This window comes from Phoenix dactylifera, chromosome 12 (genome assembly GCF_009389715.1).
Source record: "Phoenix dactylifera cultivar Barhee BC4 chromosome 12, palm_55x_up_171113_PBpolish2nd_filt_p, whole genome shotgun sequence".
NCBI classification, from domain to species: Eukaryota; Viridiplantae; Streptophyta; class Magnoliopsida; order Arecales; family Arecaceae; genus Phoenix; species Phoenix dactylifera.
Genome location: NC_052403.1, coordinates 411,908 through 434,522, shown reverse-complemented (window position 1 = coordinate 434,522; position 22,615 = coordinate 411,908). Strand labels below are relative to the sequence as shown.

Here is a 22,615-nt window from a genome sequence, read left to right as displayed (position 1 = left end):
TCCAAAATTTTGAGTTCATTGGGACGCTTTAGGTTACATCTCAAACGTGAAGTCAGGCCGGGAATCGATATAGCTTCCGAATGGAGTCTTGATCCAGCCTAGTGACTCCGTTCCACGTAGGTATGTGTCTCGTTCTAGGCCTGGTCTTTTGAGTCTCATCTCCTAATTTTCTCTCTCTGCCCATCATAACATCAGCTTCATCAACAACCCTTGTTTTTGCAAAACCAAAGCTGTGCTGCCGGACATTGGTGTTATTAAATTCGGTGTATTAGTAGTTGACGCTAATAACATATCTTAAATTCTCTCCATTCAAATTCAATTTTTGAATTCAAATTACTATTATAATCTTCTCATTATTTTCTCCTATTTTCTCTTTATTCAAATTCAAATTCTCATTATTGAATTTGAATTGCTGCTATAATTTCCTCCTGATTTGTCTCCTATAATCACTCTTGTATATTCTACGTATATTCAATGCAAACTCGAAGAAATTCCAAAAATTAAGTGAGGTTTTAGCCATCACATTGTGTTTCTTTCACGATATCAGAGCCCATCTTGACATCACTGTCTTCCTTCAGCAAACCTAGCCCTTCTTCTCATATTAGAAATTTCCATTCCAACAATGTTAGCAACATCGTATTCTTCATCCGAACTTGAATCATCTCTAGTTACATCTCTTGTAATCTCCAATATCTCAAATTCAATCTCAATCAAGCTTGATAGCAGTATCTATTTTCTTTGGAAGTCTCTCTTTGAACCAATTTTATGGTGACACACGTTTATATGCTTTATTGACAGCTTATTTTCACCACCTTTTCTAACGCATCTACCCTATGCTTTATGATACGAATGTGATCAGATGCTGCTTTTTTGGATCAATACTATATTATTCTAATTGGTGCTTCCTTATATAGTTGGCATCATCTTAGCTAAGTAAGCTTGGGATACTTTTGCTATTGCTTTGTCTAGCTCCTTTGCTTCTTCTCGTATCATTGCTATAAAACGACGGCTTCATCACATTGAAAATGCATTATTTATGTACTTCTTCACGTCTAATAGAATGATTGATGGTACGGAGATGATGACCAACACTCAAGAGCTTCTAGAAACGTTTCAACTAATCATGTCACCAAGTGTGTAGATGGATATTACGAAACATCATATGATCTCTATGGGTGAATATCCTCTCGCCTTTCATTTCCTTTCAATCAGCAGATTCTTAATTAGTGCATGTCTACGTTAAGTGCATATTCACAAAAACCTTTGCCCGCTTCATTCCTAAGCCCGTTCGCCAACTCAAAAACAATGGGTATTATTATATTCAGGGTCCTTGACTCTGAGAAAACAAATTTAGGTTCTCTGGAAAGCGACTCCATCTGACTTTCGTCTAATTAATGCAATATAATAACCTGGTCTGGACCAGGTAGGGATAGCAGCAAGGAGGTCACACCATCATACTTGCAGCTACTGAAAGGCACGAGTTTTAGAAACTTTTGGAATCATTTGCCAGGTCACTCGTCCGGTTAGGCAGTTTGGATGCTGCTCCATATATATGCTAATTTAGAATTTTGCCTCTTCCAGCTCATACCACTCTAATTATAACTTGGTTACCGTAAGAAATATACGCAAATGACGTGTGAAATGAACAATTAAGCTCTCAGTTTATGGAGATAAAACATTGCTTGCTGGTAGTCCAAATATTTACTTGGAAGAATGGACTGTTAATTCTTTCGTGCACCTAGCAACTAGAAAACACAAATGGATTGAGAATTTTAAAACCAAACCGATAAATAATTAAATGGTAGAGAAAAGAGAAGGAATGACACGGTGTTCTGAGGCAACAGATAATGGAATAATCAAAGCAAGACAAACTTATGAAACGTTCGGCTTCTGCCCATATATCTTCTTTCCTTCCTGGCTGGCCGCAGCCTACTTCGGCTTCTCCTAACAAGTGGGAAAATCTGGGGGCGGCGGCGGGAGGGTGGATTCCGGGGTGGGTCCATTCTCCACCTCGAAAGCCATCGCCAACCCGAACGACAGGTGGGCATCCAAGTGGCAGTGCATGATCCATACACCTGTATTATCAAATCAAGTCGAAAAAAGAGCACAGAAGAGTCAAAAAGGATCCAGTTGGTTACATTAATTGTCCATTTCACGTGGTCAAGCAGCTTAGCTTGCTCGATCTCGTGTCTATGAACGAGCGAGGCGTACCTGGATTGTTGGCAATGAATCGGATGACGGCCCAACCGCCGGTGGGAACGCTGATGGTGTTCCTCACCTGCGGGTCCACCAGGTTGTAGCTCTTCTCCGCGGCGGCTCGGTCGTAGTTTCCGAACCCTTGCGCCACCACGAAGAAGTCGAAGCCATGAAGGTGCATCGGATGGCTCTCGATCCCCAGTATCGCCGTGCCCTGCAGCACCATCTCCACCACGGTGTTGTACTTGAGCTTCTTGACCTTGGTAGCCTGGGACGCGAACGACAAGGGTTGCAGCGCCGGGACTACGTTCACGGAGGCGTTCGTGAAATCGAAGAACACCGGCGGCCTGTCGGGGAAGTCCGCCGTGTAAATCCCCTCGGCGCCCTTAAAATGCGCCTCCAACAGCGACATGGTGGTGGGGAACTGGAAGGACACGTTGTTCATGCTGGCGGCGAGTGCTCCCTGACTCTGATTGCACAGCAATTGAGTCGGCCGGCAGGCAACGAGGCCCAGCCCAACCGTGACGAGCATGCGCTCGTCGACGTGGTGAGGGACGATGCGGTCGCCAGACCTGCAGAGAGCGGTTAGGTGGGAGTAGAAGCGGAAGGCCGCATCGTTGTCGAAGAAGGAGGGCATGGCCGGCATCACGGGAGGCAAAGATGGGGAGGCGGATTTGTACTGGACGATGCCCGTGGTGGTTGTGTTGTCGAAGGCTGGCCGTGGGGGAGGTGGGTTGGCCGTGCTGATGTAGGGGAGGGCGGCCATGTAGTAGCCTGCCGGGGGTGCATCGGCGACCATGAGGGCATCCACGGTCTGGCCCGGGGCGATGGCGATCACATCAGTCTTGTAGGGTTTGGTGTAGCCTGCATCCACGGCTACCACGGTGAAGCCGTGCTCGGCGATCTTGAAGAACAGCTGATTATCGAGTGCAGCGTTGATGATTCGTAGCAAGTAGGTCTTGCCCTTCTCCACTTGAAGCTTGTAGGTGTCTGCAGGCCAATACGAGTCTATTTTCGTCACTAAAATCAACGCACGTACACAAAACATGGGCAATTAATTCTAACGAATTGGTTTCCAAGGCCGCGTCGCTGTACAAAACCTGCAATTAATGGATGTGCTTCTTCCACTCGGGCTAATATAGAGAAAGAAATCTCTCTGCCTATTCCATTAATTTGCTGTTTATTTTATTTTTCAGTATTTCTCGTATCGTATATATGTGCAACACCATGTTGCAACGTTAGTTTGGTTTCTAATATGCAAGGCACTCCACATCGGCTACATATACATACACGGACAGACGAAAAGTTAATGTATTAGCTACCCTTGCAATATATATTGAGTACTTACGTTTCTTGGAACATGGGTAAAGGTCTCCGGTTTTTCCATTGATGGTGTATGCATCGGAAATATTGGGCGTGCCGCCGGTAAGAAAGGCTTGATTCGCCACGTCGACTACGTTGGCATTCCACCACTCACCTGTACGTACGTTGATGTTTTGGTCATTCAACGATTGTGAAATTGGTGAAGGGAGACTAGGAAGTAAGAAAAATCAGAGAGCCAAAAGTTTTTTTTTATTTTTCTAAAAAAAAAATCCTCAGAGAGTGGGACGGAAGGATTTACCGAGTAGAATGGGGACTTCCTCGTCGGGTTGGGGGAAAGGGTAGGCTTTGGTGCCTTGTCTGGGTCTGATGACAAGAGCACCGTAGACTGTTGCTCGGAGGACCGAGGCGTGGGCATGCCACCATAAGGTGCCCTCTTGGCCGGTGATGGTGAATTTGTAGGTGTAGCTCCTCCCGGGTCGTATCGGGCATTGGGTTATCATGTTTGGCCCGTCGGCCCAAGCACTTAGTATCTGAAAAATGCCATGCCTGCAGCCATAACTCATAACAATGAGAACTTGAGATACAGCTTCATATTTTTTTTTTTTCCAGAATGCCATAATATTATCTTACCAATGGATGGTCATGTCGTAAGGTGAGTCATTGATGACATTAACGACTAAGGTATCACCCTCGTGGACGTCTAATGTCGGTCCAGGAAAACGGCCATTCACGGCAGTTATCACTTTGCTCCGGCACAGCCGTCTTACCGTCAGGTTTCCCACCTAAACATGACAACACCGTCAAACATATCGATAAGCTCAAGAAATCATCGGTAAAATTTGTTGGAAACAATATACTATGTAGGTGAGAACTAACATGACTGAATGTCACTCCTAACTGACTAGAATAAGCCTTTGAAGTGGTATGATTTTGGAAGTTTATCTGTAAACCTCAGGATATCAGTTGAAAGGCTGCCCCTTCGATTTTGTTTTTTTTTTAAAAAAAAAAAATTTGAGATACTGCTTCTTGGATCCTAAAAGTTCGGAGTTAACGCTATGTCACCTGTAACATATATAGGAAAGATAATTGGCATCGGGGATGTATAGTTCAAGAAACATGGTGACAATGGAGCGCTAAAATGATGATATATATACAACTAACAAAGAAGAGAGGAGAGTGTGCATGCATGGAATAGAGAGAAGATAAAGGTTAGATTACATGGAATGTGTGCTCGACAACTGCAGCATCTGCCATGGATCCAATGAAGGCTAGAGCAATCGCCAATATGAGCATTGACCGGGCCATTTCTATGAAACGATAGGAAAGAGGGGCAAATAGATTGAGGATAGGAGTCTGCAAAAGGGAAGAGAAAATTCCACTCTCTTTTTTTTTTGAGTTGTTACCAACGCACAAGCTTGTGGAGTAGGTTCTTATTTATAGTGTTTATGAATGCGTCTACAAGATATTTAAGCATGTTCGAAGGCGCACCAAATATATAGATTATTGTACAGCAAAGTCTTCGCCCTCCATTTGCGTGCAGCTCCAAGTCACGCGGCCAGAGAGTTCGAGTCATTGTCTCATTTCCTCCATTATTCCTCAAAGAAAAAAAAAAGAAACAAGAAATTCAAGCCATTAGCTTGGTGTTCGTTACGAACTTGTCAAACTGCTGGTAGGTTAGTTGAGTTTTAGAAAGCAATCCAATGTCCTGCGACAAGGAAAGAGTCCTTGCCGTCTGGCTTCTGTCTTCCTTTCGTGGGTTTGTTTTCCATATATTATTCTCTAACATCCAGTGCCATTTTAGTCCTTTCCACTTTCTAGTTGGTTGAGATCTCACATTTCAAAGACAAAAGAGAGTCAGTCGACAGCTCTCTTAACAACAACTCAGCTCTCTGACATTGATGAAATAAGCTACATAGTGCTACAGGGCTTAAATTCGGCACCGAAATATTTGCCTGAACAATTGGCATGCCACATGGCACAAGAGGACTGGGGAGAGGACAGGTGACACAAAGCACCAATCTCATCCCGCCATGCAGCATCCTGCCTTGCAGGGAGTATCTTTGGGAAGAAGGTTGGGCCTCGTAGCGTTTCTCCAAGCGAGTCTTAGATGTCCACCTCGAGTCGTACCTTCCTTGGTTCTGTTTTGGGCATGATGAGTTTAAAAAAGATTGCATCTCCAGGATGTCCACATCCATTCGGATATATAAAAGTCATCGATCGCCTTCCCAAACCAATAAATGCTGAACTGTGGGCAGGCTCGATCGTTATCTGGTCCCACACAGTATCCCCATTTGTTTTTACGTTGCGCCTCTAGTATTCTTTGGAGGTTGGAATGTCTTCGTCGTTAGGGTTCGGTGAGTGGGTACTAGTTGTCACGTGACGTAGGACTATTCTTCGACGGCTGGTTGGCTAATTTTCTGATGTCTAAGGTTATCCTACGGATTTGCCTTGGTCCTCTTGGATCTAAAAGTTCCGAGCTTGCTGTCTATGAACTGTAAAAGATCACGCTGGGCGGTAGGTGGATACCGTTGCCACAGGTGTGTCTTCCTGCCCACTTAAGGTGAACTCAAACTCATTATCGGAAGATATGGGAGATGGCCGCCGGCATAAGAAATTATTAGACAGACATGAATTCATCTAATAATCTCATCCTAGGATGGGATTAATCCATCTAGGATGATTTCAGTACCCTAGATCCACCTAATACTTAACCCAGCGGCTTACCATTGGTTGGCTAGCTAGTCTAGTTGGACAAAATATCACCTAGAAACATGCACATTGAGAAGAGGATATTACCTCAAAAATAGTAATTAAATTAGCGAAACTTGTTCCAAAAACTTAAACGGATAGAATAAGGTAGATTTATTTATATATTTTATATTTTCTTACATTCTCAACTAATGATAAAAGAAATTAATAATAATAATAATAATAAGAAGAAGGTGGATTTCTATTGCCCCATGATGGAGGGATTTGTAAAAATAAGGAATAAGACACTTTTAAAAAATCGTACAAAATAGGCATGAGCTAAGAAACAGATCAACAACTTAATGTATAGCAATTCTGAAAGGGATGGATAAATTTAATTTCCCAAGGAATGGTAGCGAAACTGTCTAACGCGGTTGGTGGTACACGATGCTTTTAGGTTTTGTGTCATGTCATTCGACACAAGTCTAGCTTTTAACTTCCACAGAGCAGATAAACCTTGTCAGCCAGCTATCGATGATTGGGACTTGGTAAACTACTCATGAACCAGCAAATCTTTGACACTTACTTGCATGAAGGCGGAGGAGGAAGGCCATGGTATCATGCATAGACTCCATGTCATCTCTCTGATCCAAGACTGGGACATGCATCATGCATGAATCCATCACTAATCATCGATCACTTTCCAGGAAGAGAGACATGTAGCACAAGTTACACATTGTAAACACCAATGAGGACCAAAAATCCTTATATTAAAGGCTTGCCCAGTCCATCACACAAATTTCAACCCTTCCCCAAGATAGGATGCCCTTGTTCATCTTCCAATTATTTCACAAGCAAAGGAAAGACAGGTTTGACTTTCAAGGATAACCAATAGATAGAGCTGCAGGGAAAGAAATTCTTGCGGCTGAGGTCGGAGTAGGTACTCAACTTGCCCGGCACGTACATATAGGCTGCCATGCATACCGTCCGGTGGAAGCAATAGATCGACATTGAACTTATATACCTAATTATATTTTGACTCGACATGAATCATTACACCTCAAAAAAAGAATTGACCTGGATTATGCATGCCATTAGCTAGCTGTTAGGCTACTGCTTTGGAAAATTCTCATGCATCAAAAACCTGAAAATCTGCTGTGTCTTGCGTTGACACAGCCAAGTAGGCTAGTATTGATACTTGGTTAAATAATTAGAAATTGCGATAAGCTTCTCGATAATAATGATGACTCACTTCTCTGGACTTTGTACTTGTTGGGTTGTTGACTAGTTTTAATTTATTTTCTATGATCAAGAACTTCCATTTATTAGTATCTAAGTAGCAGAAATCTCATTGTTATGGCCTTCAGAAACTTGCTTGGTTGGTGGTATACTGGTACGGTCTACGATAATACTAGTGTTGCATGCAGATTGCTAACATGCAATGAAAAGGCAAACTTGGTAGGTTTAGTTTCTTAAGTTAGGGTGCCTCCAAGACATAAAGCAATGCTATTGCAGTGGTATTTTACTATCTAGTTCAAACTAAAACGTTAAATAATGAGGGAGGATAAACAGCACCAGTTTCCTGTTAGGAGTTCGAAAGTTATAGTTGTTCTCAACTACTGAAGATTATGACCTTGCCCATCATTTTGCAAAAAAAAAAAAAAAAAAAGGTTAATGGTTAGGATGAATTCTGGAGGAAGGAAAGCTACCCTTGAACAACTAATTTTCTTTCCCATACTTCCTACTAGGAAAAGAGAAGGCATTAACTGTAGAAAAAGGTATTTTGGAGAAAGATGCATGTCACACCTCCTAGATGATTTAGAGGATATCAGACGCTAAAGTAGGTAGCCAAATTTGATATGGAAAAAATTCAAGAGTCAAAAGATATCTCCTTATGCAAGCGTGATCTCTTCTAATATTAACTACTTCAAGTGATTATGAAAGTTGGCATATTTCAAGTATTTCCTGTCTCCATCGACACTCGTTAAACCCCATCCTTTTACCTTTTCATGTATATTTACATTTAACTTGTTCTTCTCATTGTTCACCATTGACTGAGCACAGGATTCACCAAATGTCTACATTGATACTTGAACCTTTTTTCTTCGCCTACAAGCAATCTACTTCCCTTTACTGTGCATGGACCTTGAGGCAGCAAAGTATTTAGATCAGCAAAACTGGGCCAATTGCTAGAGAACTTATATGTATAGTAGGAGTGCAAATGGACCGGTTAATATCCATTCAAATTTATTTCCATATCTGAACAAATGGATATATGAATACAAATTTTAGTGTCCGACTTATTTCTTTATATATATCTGCATCACGATATCCATCCAAGAAAAATACATATGGATATGGATAGACAATTACCCAACTCATATCCAAATATCTCCTTCTCTTCTTTTCTTTTTTTGGTATAAAAATATCTGGTTCTCTTTGCAATCCTATTTAGTTTTAATAACTTTGCTTGACTTTGTAGAAAAATAAGTGATTATATTGATATATTTTTGATATAATTTATCTTTCATATAGGGATATCTTTGACTTTATAATTCATCAAGTTTACTATCCAACTTATATCTATATTTATATTCATACTATCAATATCTGATTTGCATTTATTCAACACAAATATGAATATGAATTTTAACATCCTGTTGATATCCATATTTATCAGCTAAAAATGGATACAAAGAGATACATATATGGATCTACAATTATCTGATCCATTTTTAGTTGTAACATATAGGTCTTTGTATGATCATGGCAGAGATAATTAGCAAGCTCTATGCAAGCTATGGCTGGGGGCATATGATCTGTTTTGTATCAAATATAGTGATTTTGATTCCTAGTAGATATGGCACTTCCGTGCAATGTGATCTAGTAAAATATTGAAAAAGTTAAAAAAATTTCAACATGATACCATAGCTTAGTTATCTGTAATTGTATTGTAATAAAATATGTTGGCTTGGATTTTTATTCTGAAGCATGGGGATGGAGAGAAGGTTGTTAAGGTCTCCTAGCATGCCCCCTTGCGGCGCTCCTTTTACTCCCTTTGTTCTTTCCCTCTATTTAATTTATAATTTCTGGGTTGAATCTCATTTTGTTAGTTCAGGAATAATTTTGCATTATCCTGATTCATTTTTTAATGAATTTTGATTGGTTGTGGATACATACATACGAAGCTTGGGGCAATGGTGATGGCATTGCAGATGTTAGATAACCACTACGCGCGCAAATGGAGATTTGGACATGACCCCCAACTCTATTACCATGTTAATTATATATATATATATATATATATATATATATATATATATATATATATATATATATATATATATATATATATATATATATATATATATATATATATATATATATTTGAATCTCCAAAACTTAAGTTTCTAGAGAATTGAGGCAATGGAAGGAAGGTTTGCATGGAATCCATCTTTATAATTTGCAGTCAAATAAAATCACACTTTTCCTATTTGGAGAAGTGATATAAGTGTTTCCAGCGACCAATTAGACGAGACATTGGAATTATCTGGAAAAAAGGACGAATTCAAGAAGAACAAGGAGAGGATATATATAGGACCCTAGGCTGCTTCAAACCGTAGGAGAGCCTTATATCCCTCTTTAACACATATCTGTCTTTAGCTGGCGCTTTGTGGGTTTTGATGATTGGATTCTAAGGATAGACTTAGACTACATTGGATTGTTAAGAGAAATGATTAAACAAAAAGCTTTTTTCCCCTCCCCCCAGCCAATGCAATCAGGCAGCAGCTTGGGAAATTCTTGATGCCTCGCATGACTATGAGGCCAATAGCAGGTGTTATCATATATTTAATGGAATATTATTTTGTGCTTCCACATTTAGATGATATGGTGACAACTATACTATTCCCTATTAACAAATTTGGCACTGATTGGATATGTTGTTATAAAATTGCAACTTGCAGCTTTTATTATTATTATTATTATTATTATTATTATTATTATTATTATTATTATTATTATTATTACTATTATTATTATTTTGTCGCAAAATGAATAAATGATTGAGGCTTTACTCCTAACTGGGCTTTGTTAAATGACGGGATTGTACGGCAAATTGCGGCTTGTAGCCTGGCAGGTGGATTGGTTCGAGCCTTGGGTTTTGTAGTAAGTTGTCTTTCCAATTTATTGTCAGCACAAACTCGAGTATTTAGAATTCTTCACAGGCCACTATAGTGGATTGCTTTTGCATGTTACAGAATTATAATCCAAAAATTTGATATAAAACAGAGGTTGCATCTACAACGAAGCTAATAGTGCAGTCGATTGGGGTTGCTTCTTATATTGCACATCACTTTGGCAACATCATGTAGGACTTCATTTCTGCAACTCTTAGATATTATGTATGCTGATGCCTTTGGTCATATTGACATCAGGATTATATGATTCATCTGTTTCATCTAAAAAAAACCACTATATAAAGATAAGCGATAACCATTTTGCCTTTTAAATGCGTTCTAATTAATTTATGTAGAAATTTCAGAACTCACAAAATTTCCTGTTTACTTATGAGGATGGCCAGCTTAATTTCAAGATTTGCTATCTAGCTTGAATTAGGATTTTAGCCACATACGAGAGGGTTTTCTTACACCGATTTTGATCTTTGAGTTGACTCGCACCTCTTATGATTCCTTGTTTTTTGTGTTCTAGGTTTTCCTTTTTAATATCTCATCATTCACTGTCAAATGAACAAAGTTTTATTAGTGCTAGAGCATGCTCCATGATTGTATAAGCAAAAAGAAATACCATTGCAGCAGACCAAGTATTTTTTTTCCTCTTATCATGATGGTTACACAAATGGTACAGTTGATAAAAGCCCATATGCAATAAAACAAGTTGCTAATAGCTTGTAGAGAGTTTGTAGGCCTACTTCATTCCTTACCTAACATCACAAGAAACTCGCCAAATGCCCCGTCCACAAAAATTTCCTTTTCTCTTATACCATTCCATAGCTTGATCAGTAAGGCTCCTTGGGAATAGTCTGATCATAAGACCATCATCATGAACCGCTTCAGCACATTAGGCAGAGGGCCGGGAGGACGAGTGCAACCAGTGCCGGCCAACACCAGCGTTAGGTCATTTGGACCATGCATCGAGGAGACGAACAAAAATTAGCCTCACAAAGAACAAAACATTAAGGCGCATTGCATCAAATAGTTGCTCGGCAGATCATGTTGTGCATATGCTTTATGACCCATTATGGTTATGGGAATTTAGATGGATGCCTTCCCTCATCCGGTTTGGATTAAGAACGGAATGAATATGCATCCGATATTAGCATATTCATATTTGTTTCCATATTTTATCAATACATATAAATATGGATATGAGTATTAAGCACATACCAACATTAATAACTATATATATTTGAAATGGGTACAAATACGAATCTAATAGTAAGCATACTCTACTCATTTTAGGCAGATATGGATACAAGTTGGATATTAATTTACATCCATTAATCTATGTTTTATCTTTTCCAAATATAGATACAAGTCAGAAATTATTCGAATATAAATCAAATATTGAGCAGAATATAAAAATAAAAATTAATATAAATGACATTATTATTATAAGGATGGGGTGGAATCTACCTTCTAGATCAGCATCTCATATGATGGATGGGTAACTAGGTTGGAGCCTAAGGTATAGATATTAAACCCGCATGTAGACCCAACATGACAGAGGATCTGGGTCACTAGTCTGACGAGATTTGCATAAAAAAACATTATAACTTAAAAAACTTTGAAACAAAATATACAATATAAAAACAAGTATAAGTTTTTTATATTAATATGACCATTATGCTTAAACGATGGCACAAATAAAGAACAATCACGAATTAGATATTTCTAGAAAGCTTGCAAAGAAAATTATGTATAAATTTTGAAGCATGAAGAAGTTATTTTTTTAGATATTTTAAACAACGAATTTTCAAAAATACTAATAAAGAATAGACGATATATATATACACACACACACTTACTTTTTATCAAAGAAAATATGAATGACTTGATAAATATTAATTAATTATTAAAATATAAAATATCACAACATATATCAAATGACTTAATTTAATAATGTAAATAATTTTGGAATAAATATAATAAACTATCATTTCAAAACACAATTGAGTTCTTAATGGTTGAGCAGTACTCACCCAAGTAAAGCTATGGGTTCATCCTGGTTTTAAGTGTGAGGCCCAATAGTCCCACATCGGAAAGACTCGTTTTAGAGCCTGGGCATATGAGGCGGGTGTCTTCTAATCCTGCAGACGCATTTTGGGTGGAAAACAAAACCGGAGAGGGGTGAAGGACGCTTGCGTGAAGCCCCAAAACCAGACAATATGTGGCAGGGGAGCCCCGTGTTCCCCTCTCATATGGCCCCCACATGGGCACAAGGTGCCTCACGTGCCTCGCAGAGGTGGGGGCGTAACATTAAGAGCTAGTTAGATATCTTTTTAATTGGATATGTTGCTGACAATAAAACAATAATCATAAAAATAACAATAACAAATATTATATGGTAAAGGGGCTAGGTTCAGTGCATATCCCTTTGCCAAGGCCCTTGCAAGCCTAGCCACCAAGGTACATGGACCTAGATTGGAAAGTGAATCCTAAATCACCCAACCTGGTCGAAGCCGCTCAGTTACGAGGCTAAAAGTCTACAAGGTTTCTTGTCATATCAACCTCCCTGTAACCTCTCTAAAAACAACAACTGCACTCCCCGGTAGGCTTAAGTAATTATTAAGAGCTTGTTTAGATAACAATGCGAGTTCCGTGCAGAATTTTCTATTGGATTCATAGACGGAAAGTTGCTTACACTACATTTTTACTTGAGGTGGCATCTGAGAGACAAGTACTCGTTCAGCCACATGGTAGAGTTAGAACATTACAATTGTAATAGAGCTTTGACTAAAGGTCCGGAGTGCCAAGCAACGTAAAAAAGCTGGCCGAATCAATTAGAAGATGTTATGGCATTGGACGAATACATAGGATGGCGTCGGTAAAACTGAAGGAGCAGAGCAAAGAAAAACTCGTAACAAGATCGACGCTGATCAAATTTGGTTATCGATCTGACAGGGGATATTGAATACGGCTGTAAGGATAGACATGAGTAGTAAAGGACAATTGGTATTAGTTATCAAAACTATTAAGAAAGTGGAGGCCAGATATGGGTTGTCATCATTAAAAGTTGGTGGTTAATATGCTATTTGTCTTCTAATATATATAACCGGATATAATTCAAATGGAAGGACCAATGGACCCTTCAACTCATTAATGAAATTTATTTTTATTTTGTCTTTAAATTAAATTCATCACGCTTAGTTTATGAGTAGGACTCTAATTTACCCTCATGAGTAGTAATAGAGTACTTTAGTCGTAACTCCAGCTACATCCTATTTTATTCATCTTTTTTCCGAACAAATAGTGTGGCAGTAATTAAAGTCTTTGAAGGTTAATCCATGCGACTCTCATCATCATCCTTTCGTAATTCTATATTCAGCTAATCCGAGACCGGTTATATGTTGGCGCATCTACCCAGGCATTGAGACTTGTCACAAGTTTTGTAGCATGCCTATCTCCAAGAAGAAGAAAAAAGCTTGCCAACAGAAGTCTATTTAAACATGACCTATATCAACCCACCAACCCACCCGGCATTTTAGCTAGAATCCTAAAAGAGGGGGAAAAAGATCTCTATGGATCTTCTGACAGGCCAACAGGCCCACACGTTGAATTTAGGCTTGAGCATCAGCAAGTCGAATTTCTACTGGATATTCCTAAATAGGCCCTAAGGGTGGATCAAAGTTGTTCCATGGCCATCAGTCGAAACCAAATCTATTGGATATCCTGGGCCTGAACACTGCGGACGAGAGGTAATATGGGTTTTGTCATGTAATTTCTTTCTTGATAGAAAGAGTTAATAAATGGTGAGCTATAGTGCTATACACTGGGGTAAGGCCTTCTCGAAGACTCCTTATCCTTCGGACTGATAAAATCGTAGAGACAGGATTCAATCTCAGACTATTTGTTACCATTACCAAAGATCTTGCAAGCTTATTTTAGGCATAATCACCTATCCATTATCTGTAATAAGAACCAACAATTTCCCCTACCCCAAGGCCGATAAACTCATGAATGGGAATTTTTACCCACCATTTTATTTTTGATGAAGATTATCCGCCATTTTATTGCATTCAAGTAAATGAATAACACCTCTTGTGCTCGGGCTGAAACCATATTCAAACATAAGGCAAGATTCTTTATTTTCTATCATAATTTAATTTTGTGAATCCTCGTCCATTTTGTTCATGTGCATGAATGGACAATATATACTAAAATCAAGTACCTTCATCCTTAATACCTTTGTGCATACAAAATGAGGATGGGTTCTTCTCGGCAGAGAGAGACCATATCTGGTCTATCTAGCCAGAATCTCCAAAGCATAATGTTGGTCCGGTCCCCTATTGAAAGAGTAGAATAAAGTCCCACCCAAAAGAAAACAGCCTCTTTCGCTGCCGTCCACTTCGGAGGTTTTATTTGGAAGAACCATGTGTCCGTGCTTGATCCTTTGTGCCATCTTCTGGTTTTATTGGCTGCATCTACGCCCGCCGTATGTGAGTTGCGGTTGTGCCAAAAGCCCAGACCATTTTGAAAATAAGTGGTCTTAGCCCACTAGGCCCAATAAGTGTACTCATCAGCCATTGTTCAAAATATTTGGGGCAAATATGGAATTCGAGTAACTACGAGTCTGCGATTTCTGGGTAGTTCTATATACACCCCCCCTATTGCTCAGGACACCCCCCAAAAACCAAAAAAAATACCCAAACTAACCTTTAGTGTAATTACCATATTGCCCTTGAAATTTTCTCATACACCCCCACTTCCTCCTCCTCCGTTTCGTTTTGAAAAGAAAAAAAAACCCCCCCTCAAACCCCCCTTAAACCCCTCGATCTATTTATATCGTTTAGGCGATCTTTGAAGGAGATTTAAGCCCCATTCGAAGCATGGACAAGCAACTAGTGATTTGGGACGAAGAATCGGCTGCAAAGGTACGTGTTCCACCTTGTTTCGAAATTTTTTTTTTTCACGGTTCGTGCTCCGTTCGGTACTGGATCGCCGAACAAAAGGCTTCTGTTCGGCTGAACAGTGCCGAACAGAAGCCTTCTGTTCGGCAACCCTCAACCGAACTCTTCTGTTCGGCTGCACAGTGCCGAACAGAAGGCTTCTGTCCGGCACTGTGCAGCCGAACAGAAGGGTTCTGTCCGGCTCTGTGCAACCGAACAGAATGCCGGCGACGAGAGGGAGAAGGAGGAACGGGGGGTTTTGGGCGTTGGCGAGGTGCTTTGGGCGGAACAGTTCAAAGGGAGACGGAGGGGGTTTGGCCGCCGGCGAGGTGCTTGAGGCGAGGTTTTTTGGGCGGAAGGGAGAAGCCGGCGGGTGTTTTGGAGGGGAAGAGCGGGGTGGGGGGAGTTTGGGGGGTGCAGAGAGCAATTTAGGTGAGGGGGTGGGGAGGGTGGGGGGTAATTTAGGAATTTTTAATTTTTTAGGGGTGTCCTTAGCAAATGGGGGGGGGGGGGGGGGGGGGGGGGGGTGGGGGTGTAGAGAGTATTTAATTTTTTTTTAATTTTTGGGGGGGTGTCCTGAGCAATAGGGGGGGTGTATATAGAACCACCCACGATTTCTCTATAATAACTGTACCCAGCTTTGACGCGCCATTGACTCGCGTGAGCTGAATTTGCGTTTAGGCGGGTCGGTACGGTTTCAGAGAGAGGAGGGAGAGAGCACCCACCGTCATGGAGAGGGACCCAGAGACGGCGGCCGACTCCGATGCTCATCCTCCGTCTTCGCCTCCTCCGTCGTCATCTCCGCCTCCTCCCTCTCCTCCTCCTGCTCCTACTGCTCCTGTAGTGGAATCAGCTACTAAATCGCGGGCTGCAGACGGAGGAGCGAACGATCCCGGAGCAGCGGCGGCGGAAGGGTCGGCCTGTGGAGGTGGTGGAGGTGGGGGAGCGGTTCCGGCGGAGGACCGAGTGAAGGGGCCGTGGTCGCCGGAGGAGGACGCGATACTGAGCAATCTCGTGAGCAAGTTTGGGGCGAGGAACTGGAGCCTGATTGCACGGGGAATCCCCGGCCGCTCTGGAAAATCGTGCCGCCTCCGGTGGTGCAATCAACTCGACCCTTACGTCAAACGGAAGCCCTTCACTGGTACCATCTATCATCTATTCCTTCCCTTTATTTGCTCACGCATCATCCCTAAAGGCATTCCTGTATCTTTTCTTGGTGTCTGATTTTTATATCACATTTGCTCGAAAGGTGGATCTTTGTATCACTGTTTTTTGAATATGATAAAATTGGTAGGAAGAATGGTGGTTGATTGAACCCTAAAATTGGTGGGTCTGTAGGGCTTTTCTTGAGACTACTATATTGAGGCTCACATAGATGTGGATATGATGGAAATCGGAAATGTTCATGTGTTGTTAATCTTATTAGGGTTTGGTCATGTTTTAGGAGGTGCGGACACTATTTGTTCCCCTGCCTCTGTGTGACATACACGATGGTGGCGATCCCTTTGAGCTGCAGCTTGTCTGAAACTAGACGCAGCTTGCATCTTGGTGGGGTGATTGTGTATCTGCTCGAAGAAGTAAAATCTTGAGCACCAAGAAGATAAATGCAATGGGTCTTTTGATCTGAAAGATGGACGGAGGAAGGAGCTGTGGGAGTTGAGTTAGTTTATAGGTTTGTAGTTAATATGATTGATAGGTTATCTGAAGGGTAGAGGAAGGATCATTGGAGTTTAAATACTGTGAAACTGATTTGGTTTTGGCGCAAGAATGGGTTTTATATATTATACAGGCACCCTGAGAAAACCATTTTGTGAATCACCTGGGGTTAAGAATGCTTGAAATGTTACACAAGATCAGTGCATAAAGATTGAAAAAATTCAGCCATTTTTGAAGCTTGTTTCATGTCTGGGCTCAGTTATTCTTGCGTTAGGCCAAGTTCATGCAGATCTCAGCCCAGGCTCACCAAATTCATGTTTTTAATGCCCATAACCTGGTTTGACAATGGTTTAATCATCATTTGCAACCCTTAAATAAAGGAGACCTGCATAATAGGTGAGCTCATTGCCCTTGTGAATTTTTATCTTGATATGAAGCAGATTAATTGGCAAATCTATAGCCAATGTTGAATAAGATTGGCAACAAATTGTTGATTCAATATTTTCATTGTTGATGTTTGAAATGTAATGACTAAATGCTACAGGAGATGACTGGAAAGAGGAAGGCATATTTCCATCGAGAGTTAGAAACTTGCTGATTTAACATGTTTGAACACGCTCTTATCCACTCATTACCCCCTGCCCCCCACAACACCAAGAAAAAAAAAACTATATCCATTTGTCTCTATATTTTTTTCAATCAAGGTGACCAAAAAGTCTGTTCTCTGGACTAGTTGGTAGATCGTCCTCATAAGGAGGTTCGGGCATTTGAGATATAAGTAAGAAGAATTGTCCCGAGGTTAAGTGGGGTAGATGGGTAAGGAAGAGAAAAGGAAGAGCATTTATAGTGTACCAATTTTCTGAAATGTCCATTCTGCCCTTCTAAAAAAGTAGTTAAACCCATATGCTCAAATGAGCATTTGGCTGGAAAGAGGTGGAATAATGGGTTAAAAGCCTTTTATTCCACCTTATTCCTGACCTAAAAATGCAGTCTTAGTGGTTTGTATACATTTTCACATGAGTTCCGTAACATTTTTTGCTCTCTTTATGATCACATTTCTCATTTCTCATAGTGGGTCTCTTCTTAGCCATTGATTCCAATTTTTTGCTTTATATTGTTTCCTGCACCAATTTCCCCTAATGGGTTGTGAAATCTCTCTCCTGCTCCCCCCCCCCCCCCTCTTTCTCTCTCTCTCTCTCTCTCTCTCACACACACACACACACGCGGAGATCAGCTTTTACAGGGTTTCCTTTTAAGTAAATCTTTCTCCATGTCTATAGATTATCATGGCATTACGTTACTCCAATGATAGTAAGTCTTCTATTTTTTTTATTGGGATTATTAGTTGAAAGAACCATTTTTTGAGAAACTAATTGAAGAAGGTTTAGTTTAACAAACTGTGATCTAGTTATCGATTCTTGTTTCCAAGGAGTATTGAATAAAAAAGAATCATTATTAGATAGTAGAATAAATCATAATGTTTCACAATCTCAAAAATATATCTTCCATGTGTCCATTATCTTGCAAAAAGTCTTCTTAGATCTTATAGATTGAAAAAAATGATGTTTCTTTGCAAGGATTTGCTGAAATCAAGCTGCAATTACTTTCGTAACCATTGTACATATGGAGGAAGGTAACATATAAACACATGCATGCATATATACATAGGTAAGGGAGGAGAGCAGCATAACAAAGTTGCAACGCTATCAAGGTGGGGCCACTGTACATGCATCAGAAACAGGGTTCTTTGTGAACAATGCATTAGAACTGTGATGTCTTGTGGCACATTAATTAAAGTACATTGACATAAATTGGTCCTTTATGAATGTCAAATCATGAAGTCTTCTTTTTTTATTCTGTTTGTAAATAAAAAAGAGTTCACTATTTTGTACTTTATATCCTTAAATCATTTGCAGCTTATTCAAAAAAGTAGATTTTATTCCTGATCTTAATGGTCTTCTTAAGTTCAAGAACTTAATTTATGATTTAGGTTGATCACAATCAGTTTAAAAAAAGTATCTTACTTGTGTCTTTAGTCAGTTTGTCCTACTCCATATAAACATTTAAACTTCTAAAGATGATCCTCTCATCATCAATAGAAATTTCTATATTTAGTATTTTCCCAATGATATCCTTTTTGTCCTAGTAATACCCTTGTTGGAGTTCATGTTCAATTGGCTATTAGCAATGCTGTCTTTAGGAAGAATTTTTTTTCATTAATCTCTACTACTGGCCCATGTATTTATTTCTCCTTTGTAGATTTTCCATTTGTAGCACATGTTTCAGATATTTCCATAAACAATAAGCATAAGATGGATCCATGAAGCCCCAGAAACACCAAAGCCACTCTAAAATACAGTGACAATGGATCTAGGATTCACGATTGAACCTATAGCTAAAACTACATTTTCTGCTAAACATTCTAACTGAAATAGGATTCCAAATCATTGCAAGAATAACTACATTTTCCAGAACTGTTATGTTTTTGTGGAGTCCTAAAACTATCCCAAAGTGATCCAACTCATGCAATCCCTGGTCACGGTCACATTGTTAGTCAAAGATGCTACTTGCTATTTTCGAATTGCTCTTCCATTCCACCATGTGCTAGCGTGAAAGCCTGAGTTCTTTCTTAGGCCATGTAGCCTTAAGTCTCAAAATCAGGTGTTATATTGTCCATAGATAAAACATAACAGATCATGCCACATCAATTTTGTGTTCATTTAAATTCATTATAAGAATACTATTGAACTGTGATTGAAGTTAATGGACCTTGCATGAGAAGTCGAAGACTTCATATTGTAAAAGTTTTACTTTTGGTGTTCGATCCCACACAAGAGACTCAGTGGAGTATGCAGCTATTTCTCTCTTATATAGTGTTATTATGGTGAAGGTGCCATCTAGCCAACACATTTAGCCAAAATACCTCTCATAGTCTCATCTTGTCATTTTGAGTCCACGCTGCTCTCATCTAAACTTAGTGATTCTAGCATCCATTCTTACTATTGTAAGCTTAAATTGCAAGTAAACTATGAAAAATGTTAAGGATTGAATTTTTGGTTAGATGGCCAGCTAAGCTGTATGAGGGCATTATGTGATCAGGAAGCCCTTAATCTCCAACATTGAAACTGGCATGACATAAACACTCTTGGTCAATATGTGTGCACAGGGATAAGTACATTAAAACATATTTTCTTATGTAAAGCATATCAAAAATATTTGACGGAATGCTTTTTAACTTTAACATGACAGAAGAGTAGGCAAGGATTTTGCATGTGTTATGATTCAGGGTATTGGATAATTGGCATAGTTGTTCTAGGTATTGATATTGGCCTCATCATCAAATTTTTTAATCAATATGACTTCGGGGAGAACTTGGAAATCCATCAGGAAACATCTAATAAATCCCTCCCAGCTTCCTTCCAGATTGCACTCCTTGATGGTTCAATGCCCATGGTGTTGGTATTACAGCTTCGTAGCTACTATTAATGCAAATCCTTGACTGCACATCTCCTTTCCATTTCTAGTTTTGCCATCAACATCTATATACTTTTTCTACACTTTCATTAGAGGGGCCCATAGGCCAGCTTAAATTTGTAGGCAACGAATGAATACTGCTCCATACCCATGCAATTCATTACAGTCTCCTGATCTGAGCTGCGTCTACAGAGGCACAGAATCATGAACCTGTATGATAGAGAGGATGGTATGAACCTCTGATCTATGCCTGGTTACAATCTAAAACCAATAAACGGAAACCTGCCTTACAATATGCAAACACTTGTTTCTATTGTCCTCTTAGGCATTGTCAACACATGAGCGTGGGGGTTCTAATCTAAGAAGAAAGGGTATTAATAGATCGATCAACTATGTTCTTGATTAGAAAAAAGGGTCCATTAAGTATGCTACAAGCAAAAGACAAGTCTCATAATTTTGTTTATCTGATATTAACTATTCATGCACTAAATTACCATGATTGTGTACTTGTATATCTCCCAACTATCCATATTTGCTACACCATGTTGTGGGATGTCGGTGAGCCCAGCCCAACAGGAATACGAAGAATCTGCTTTGTATAGATGCGAACTCCAGATTTGATTTCCTTACACCGACATCCAAATGATGGTCCTCTCACATTCAATAGTATTTATGCAGTTGAAAATAAGTAACAAGCATGTATCTTCTGGAACTTCTTCTTTGCTAAAGGTGCTAGATCTTATGCTATCCATCATGTGAATCAAATGTGCTAATAACTAGTATATTATTTATAATGAGCTACCGCATGCTGCTAGAAAATTTTATCATATTGTATATGGTACTTGATTGCCTTGATTTGTTTATGGATGAGGTATAGCTGTGGTGCTGGATAAGTAAAACTGATAATATGTACTTTTGCTGCAGAGGAAGAGGATCGTATCATAATTGCTGCCCATGCAATCCATGGTAACAAATGGGCATCGATTGCGAGGCTCTTGGAGGGAAGAACCGATAATGCGATAAAGAATCACTGGAATTCTACTCTCAGGCGTAGATGTTTTCAGGTTGAGCAGTACAAAGCAGCAACATGTGATGCTTTGCAAGATGCTAGTGCAGAGAAAGCCAAAGGATCTTCAGAAGAAAGTCCATCCATTGGGGATGTTAATTCCTTCAAGTCCTTGGAAGGAAGAGATGTTAACTCAAAAGAGAACATGTCTGAGACTTCTGAAGATATAGGCAATGTCAGAGATGACACTTCTGAAGTAAAAGACCCACCTTACCTGTGCCGACCAGTTGCAAGAGTAAGTGCCTTCCACCCATATAATCATGTGTCTGGTCAGTCATGTGGTTCTTTATTGTCAAGACCAGTTCAAATGCATGGATTGCTACCCCAAGCCTTTCAAACTGGAGCTGGAATCTCCAAATTGCTCGATGGTAATTGCAGTGAACCTCAGGTGCCACCGCGATGTGGCCATGGCTGTTGTAGCATTCAGAATGATGGCCATCCTCAAAACTCATTGTTGGGCCCTGAGTTTGTTGAATTTGTGGGGCTTCCCCCCATTTCAAATCAAGAACTGTTTTCAGTAGCCTCGGAGTTGAGCAGTATTGCGTGGCTTAAAAGTGGCTTGCCGATTGGTAGCAGCTGTACGTATAGTGGCTCACCTGGTCAGATAGCTCCACCAGGGGGACATGTACAATGAGTACAATAGAGAGGGTTACAAGGATGATCACTTGCAGCTTGAAGACAGCAAAACTAGATGAGTTAACAATGGCTAAGTATTTAATGCATGTCAAGGTCGCTTTCTCATCTAGTTGCTGAAACTTGAGGGCATGAACCAAGCACTCTAGTTTTAATATGCTAGGGAGGGGCTAGGATACCCTGGGGAGATGGCATAGCTTCCGTTTATTTATAGAATAATAAACTAGTAAGTTCCATGGGATAAACCTTTAGATCTTGGCAGGGCGAAAAAGTATCTTTGATTTCTGTGCTGTACTTTGTTACTTTTTGGTAAAACAATATATGGGCGGTCAGCCAAATAGAAGTATGTCCTCTTCAGCTTCTATTGCAGAAACTATGCTTCTTTGCTGATACAGCACAGAGACATATTGATGTGTGATTTTGACCTCTTTGATCAATGTTTTATGTGTGTT

The 22,615-nt window shown here is 39.9% G+C and overlaps 2 protein-coding genes across 2 annotated transcripts; one reads left to right on the top strand and one right to left on the bottom strand.

The window, feature by feature from the left end:
- Positions 1–1,637: 1,637 nt before the first annotated feature.
- LOC103715505 (laccase-7-like) lies at positions 1,638–4,954 on the bottom strand. Its single transcript, XM_008803157.4, has 6 exons — positions 4,738–4,954; positions 4,150–4,301; positions 3,818–4,065; positions 3,545–3,673; positions 2,212–3,186; positions 1,638–2,075 (listed from the first exon to the last, which is right to left on the bottom strand). The coding sequence occupies exons 1-6, from the start codon at positions 4,822–4,824 to the stop codon at positions 1,945–1,947; spliced, it is 1,722 nt and encodes a 573-aa protein (XP_008801379.1). The 5' UTR covers positions 4,825–4,954; the 3' UTR covers positions 1,638–1,944.
- Positions 4,955–15,995: 11,041 nt separating this feature from the next.
- LOC103715509 (transcription factor MYB1-like) lies at positions 15,996–22,568 on the top strand. Its single transcript, XM_039132216.1, has 2 exons — positions 15,996–16,475; positions 21,389–22,568. The coding sequence occupies exons 1-2, from the start codon at positions 16,064–16,066 to the stop codon at positions 22,162–22,164; spliced, it is 1,188 nt and encodes a 395-aa protein (XP_038988144.1). The 5' UTR covers positions 15,996–16,063; the 3' UTR covers positions 22,165–22,568.
- The last annotated feature ends 47 nt before the right edge of the window (positions 22,569–22,615 follow it).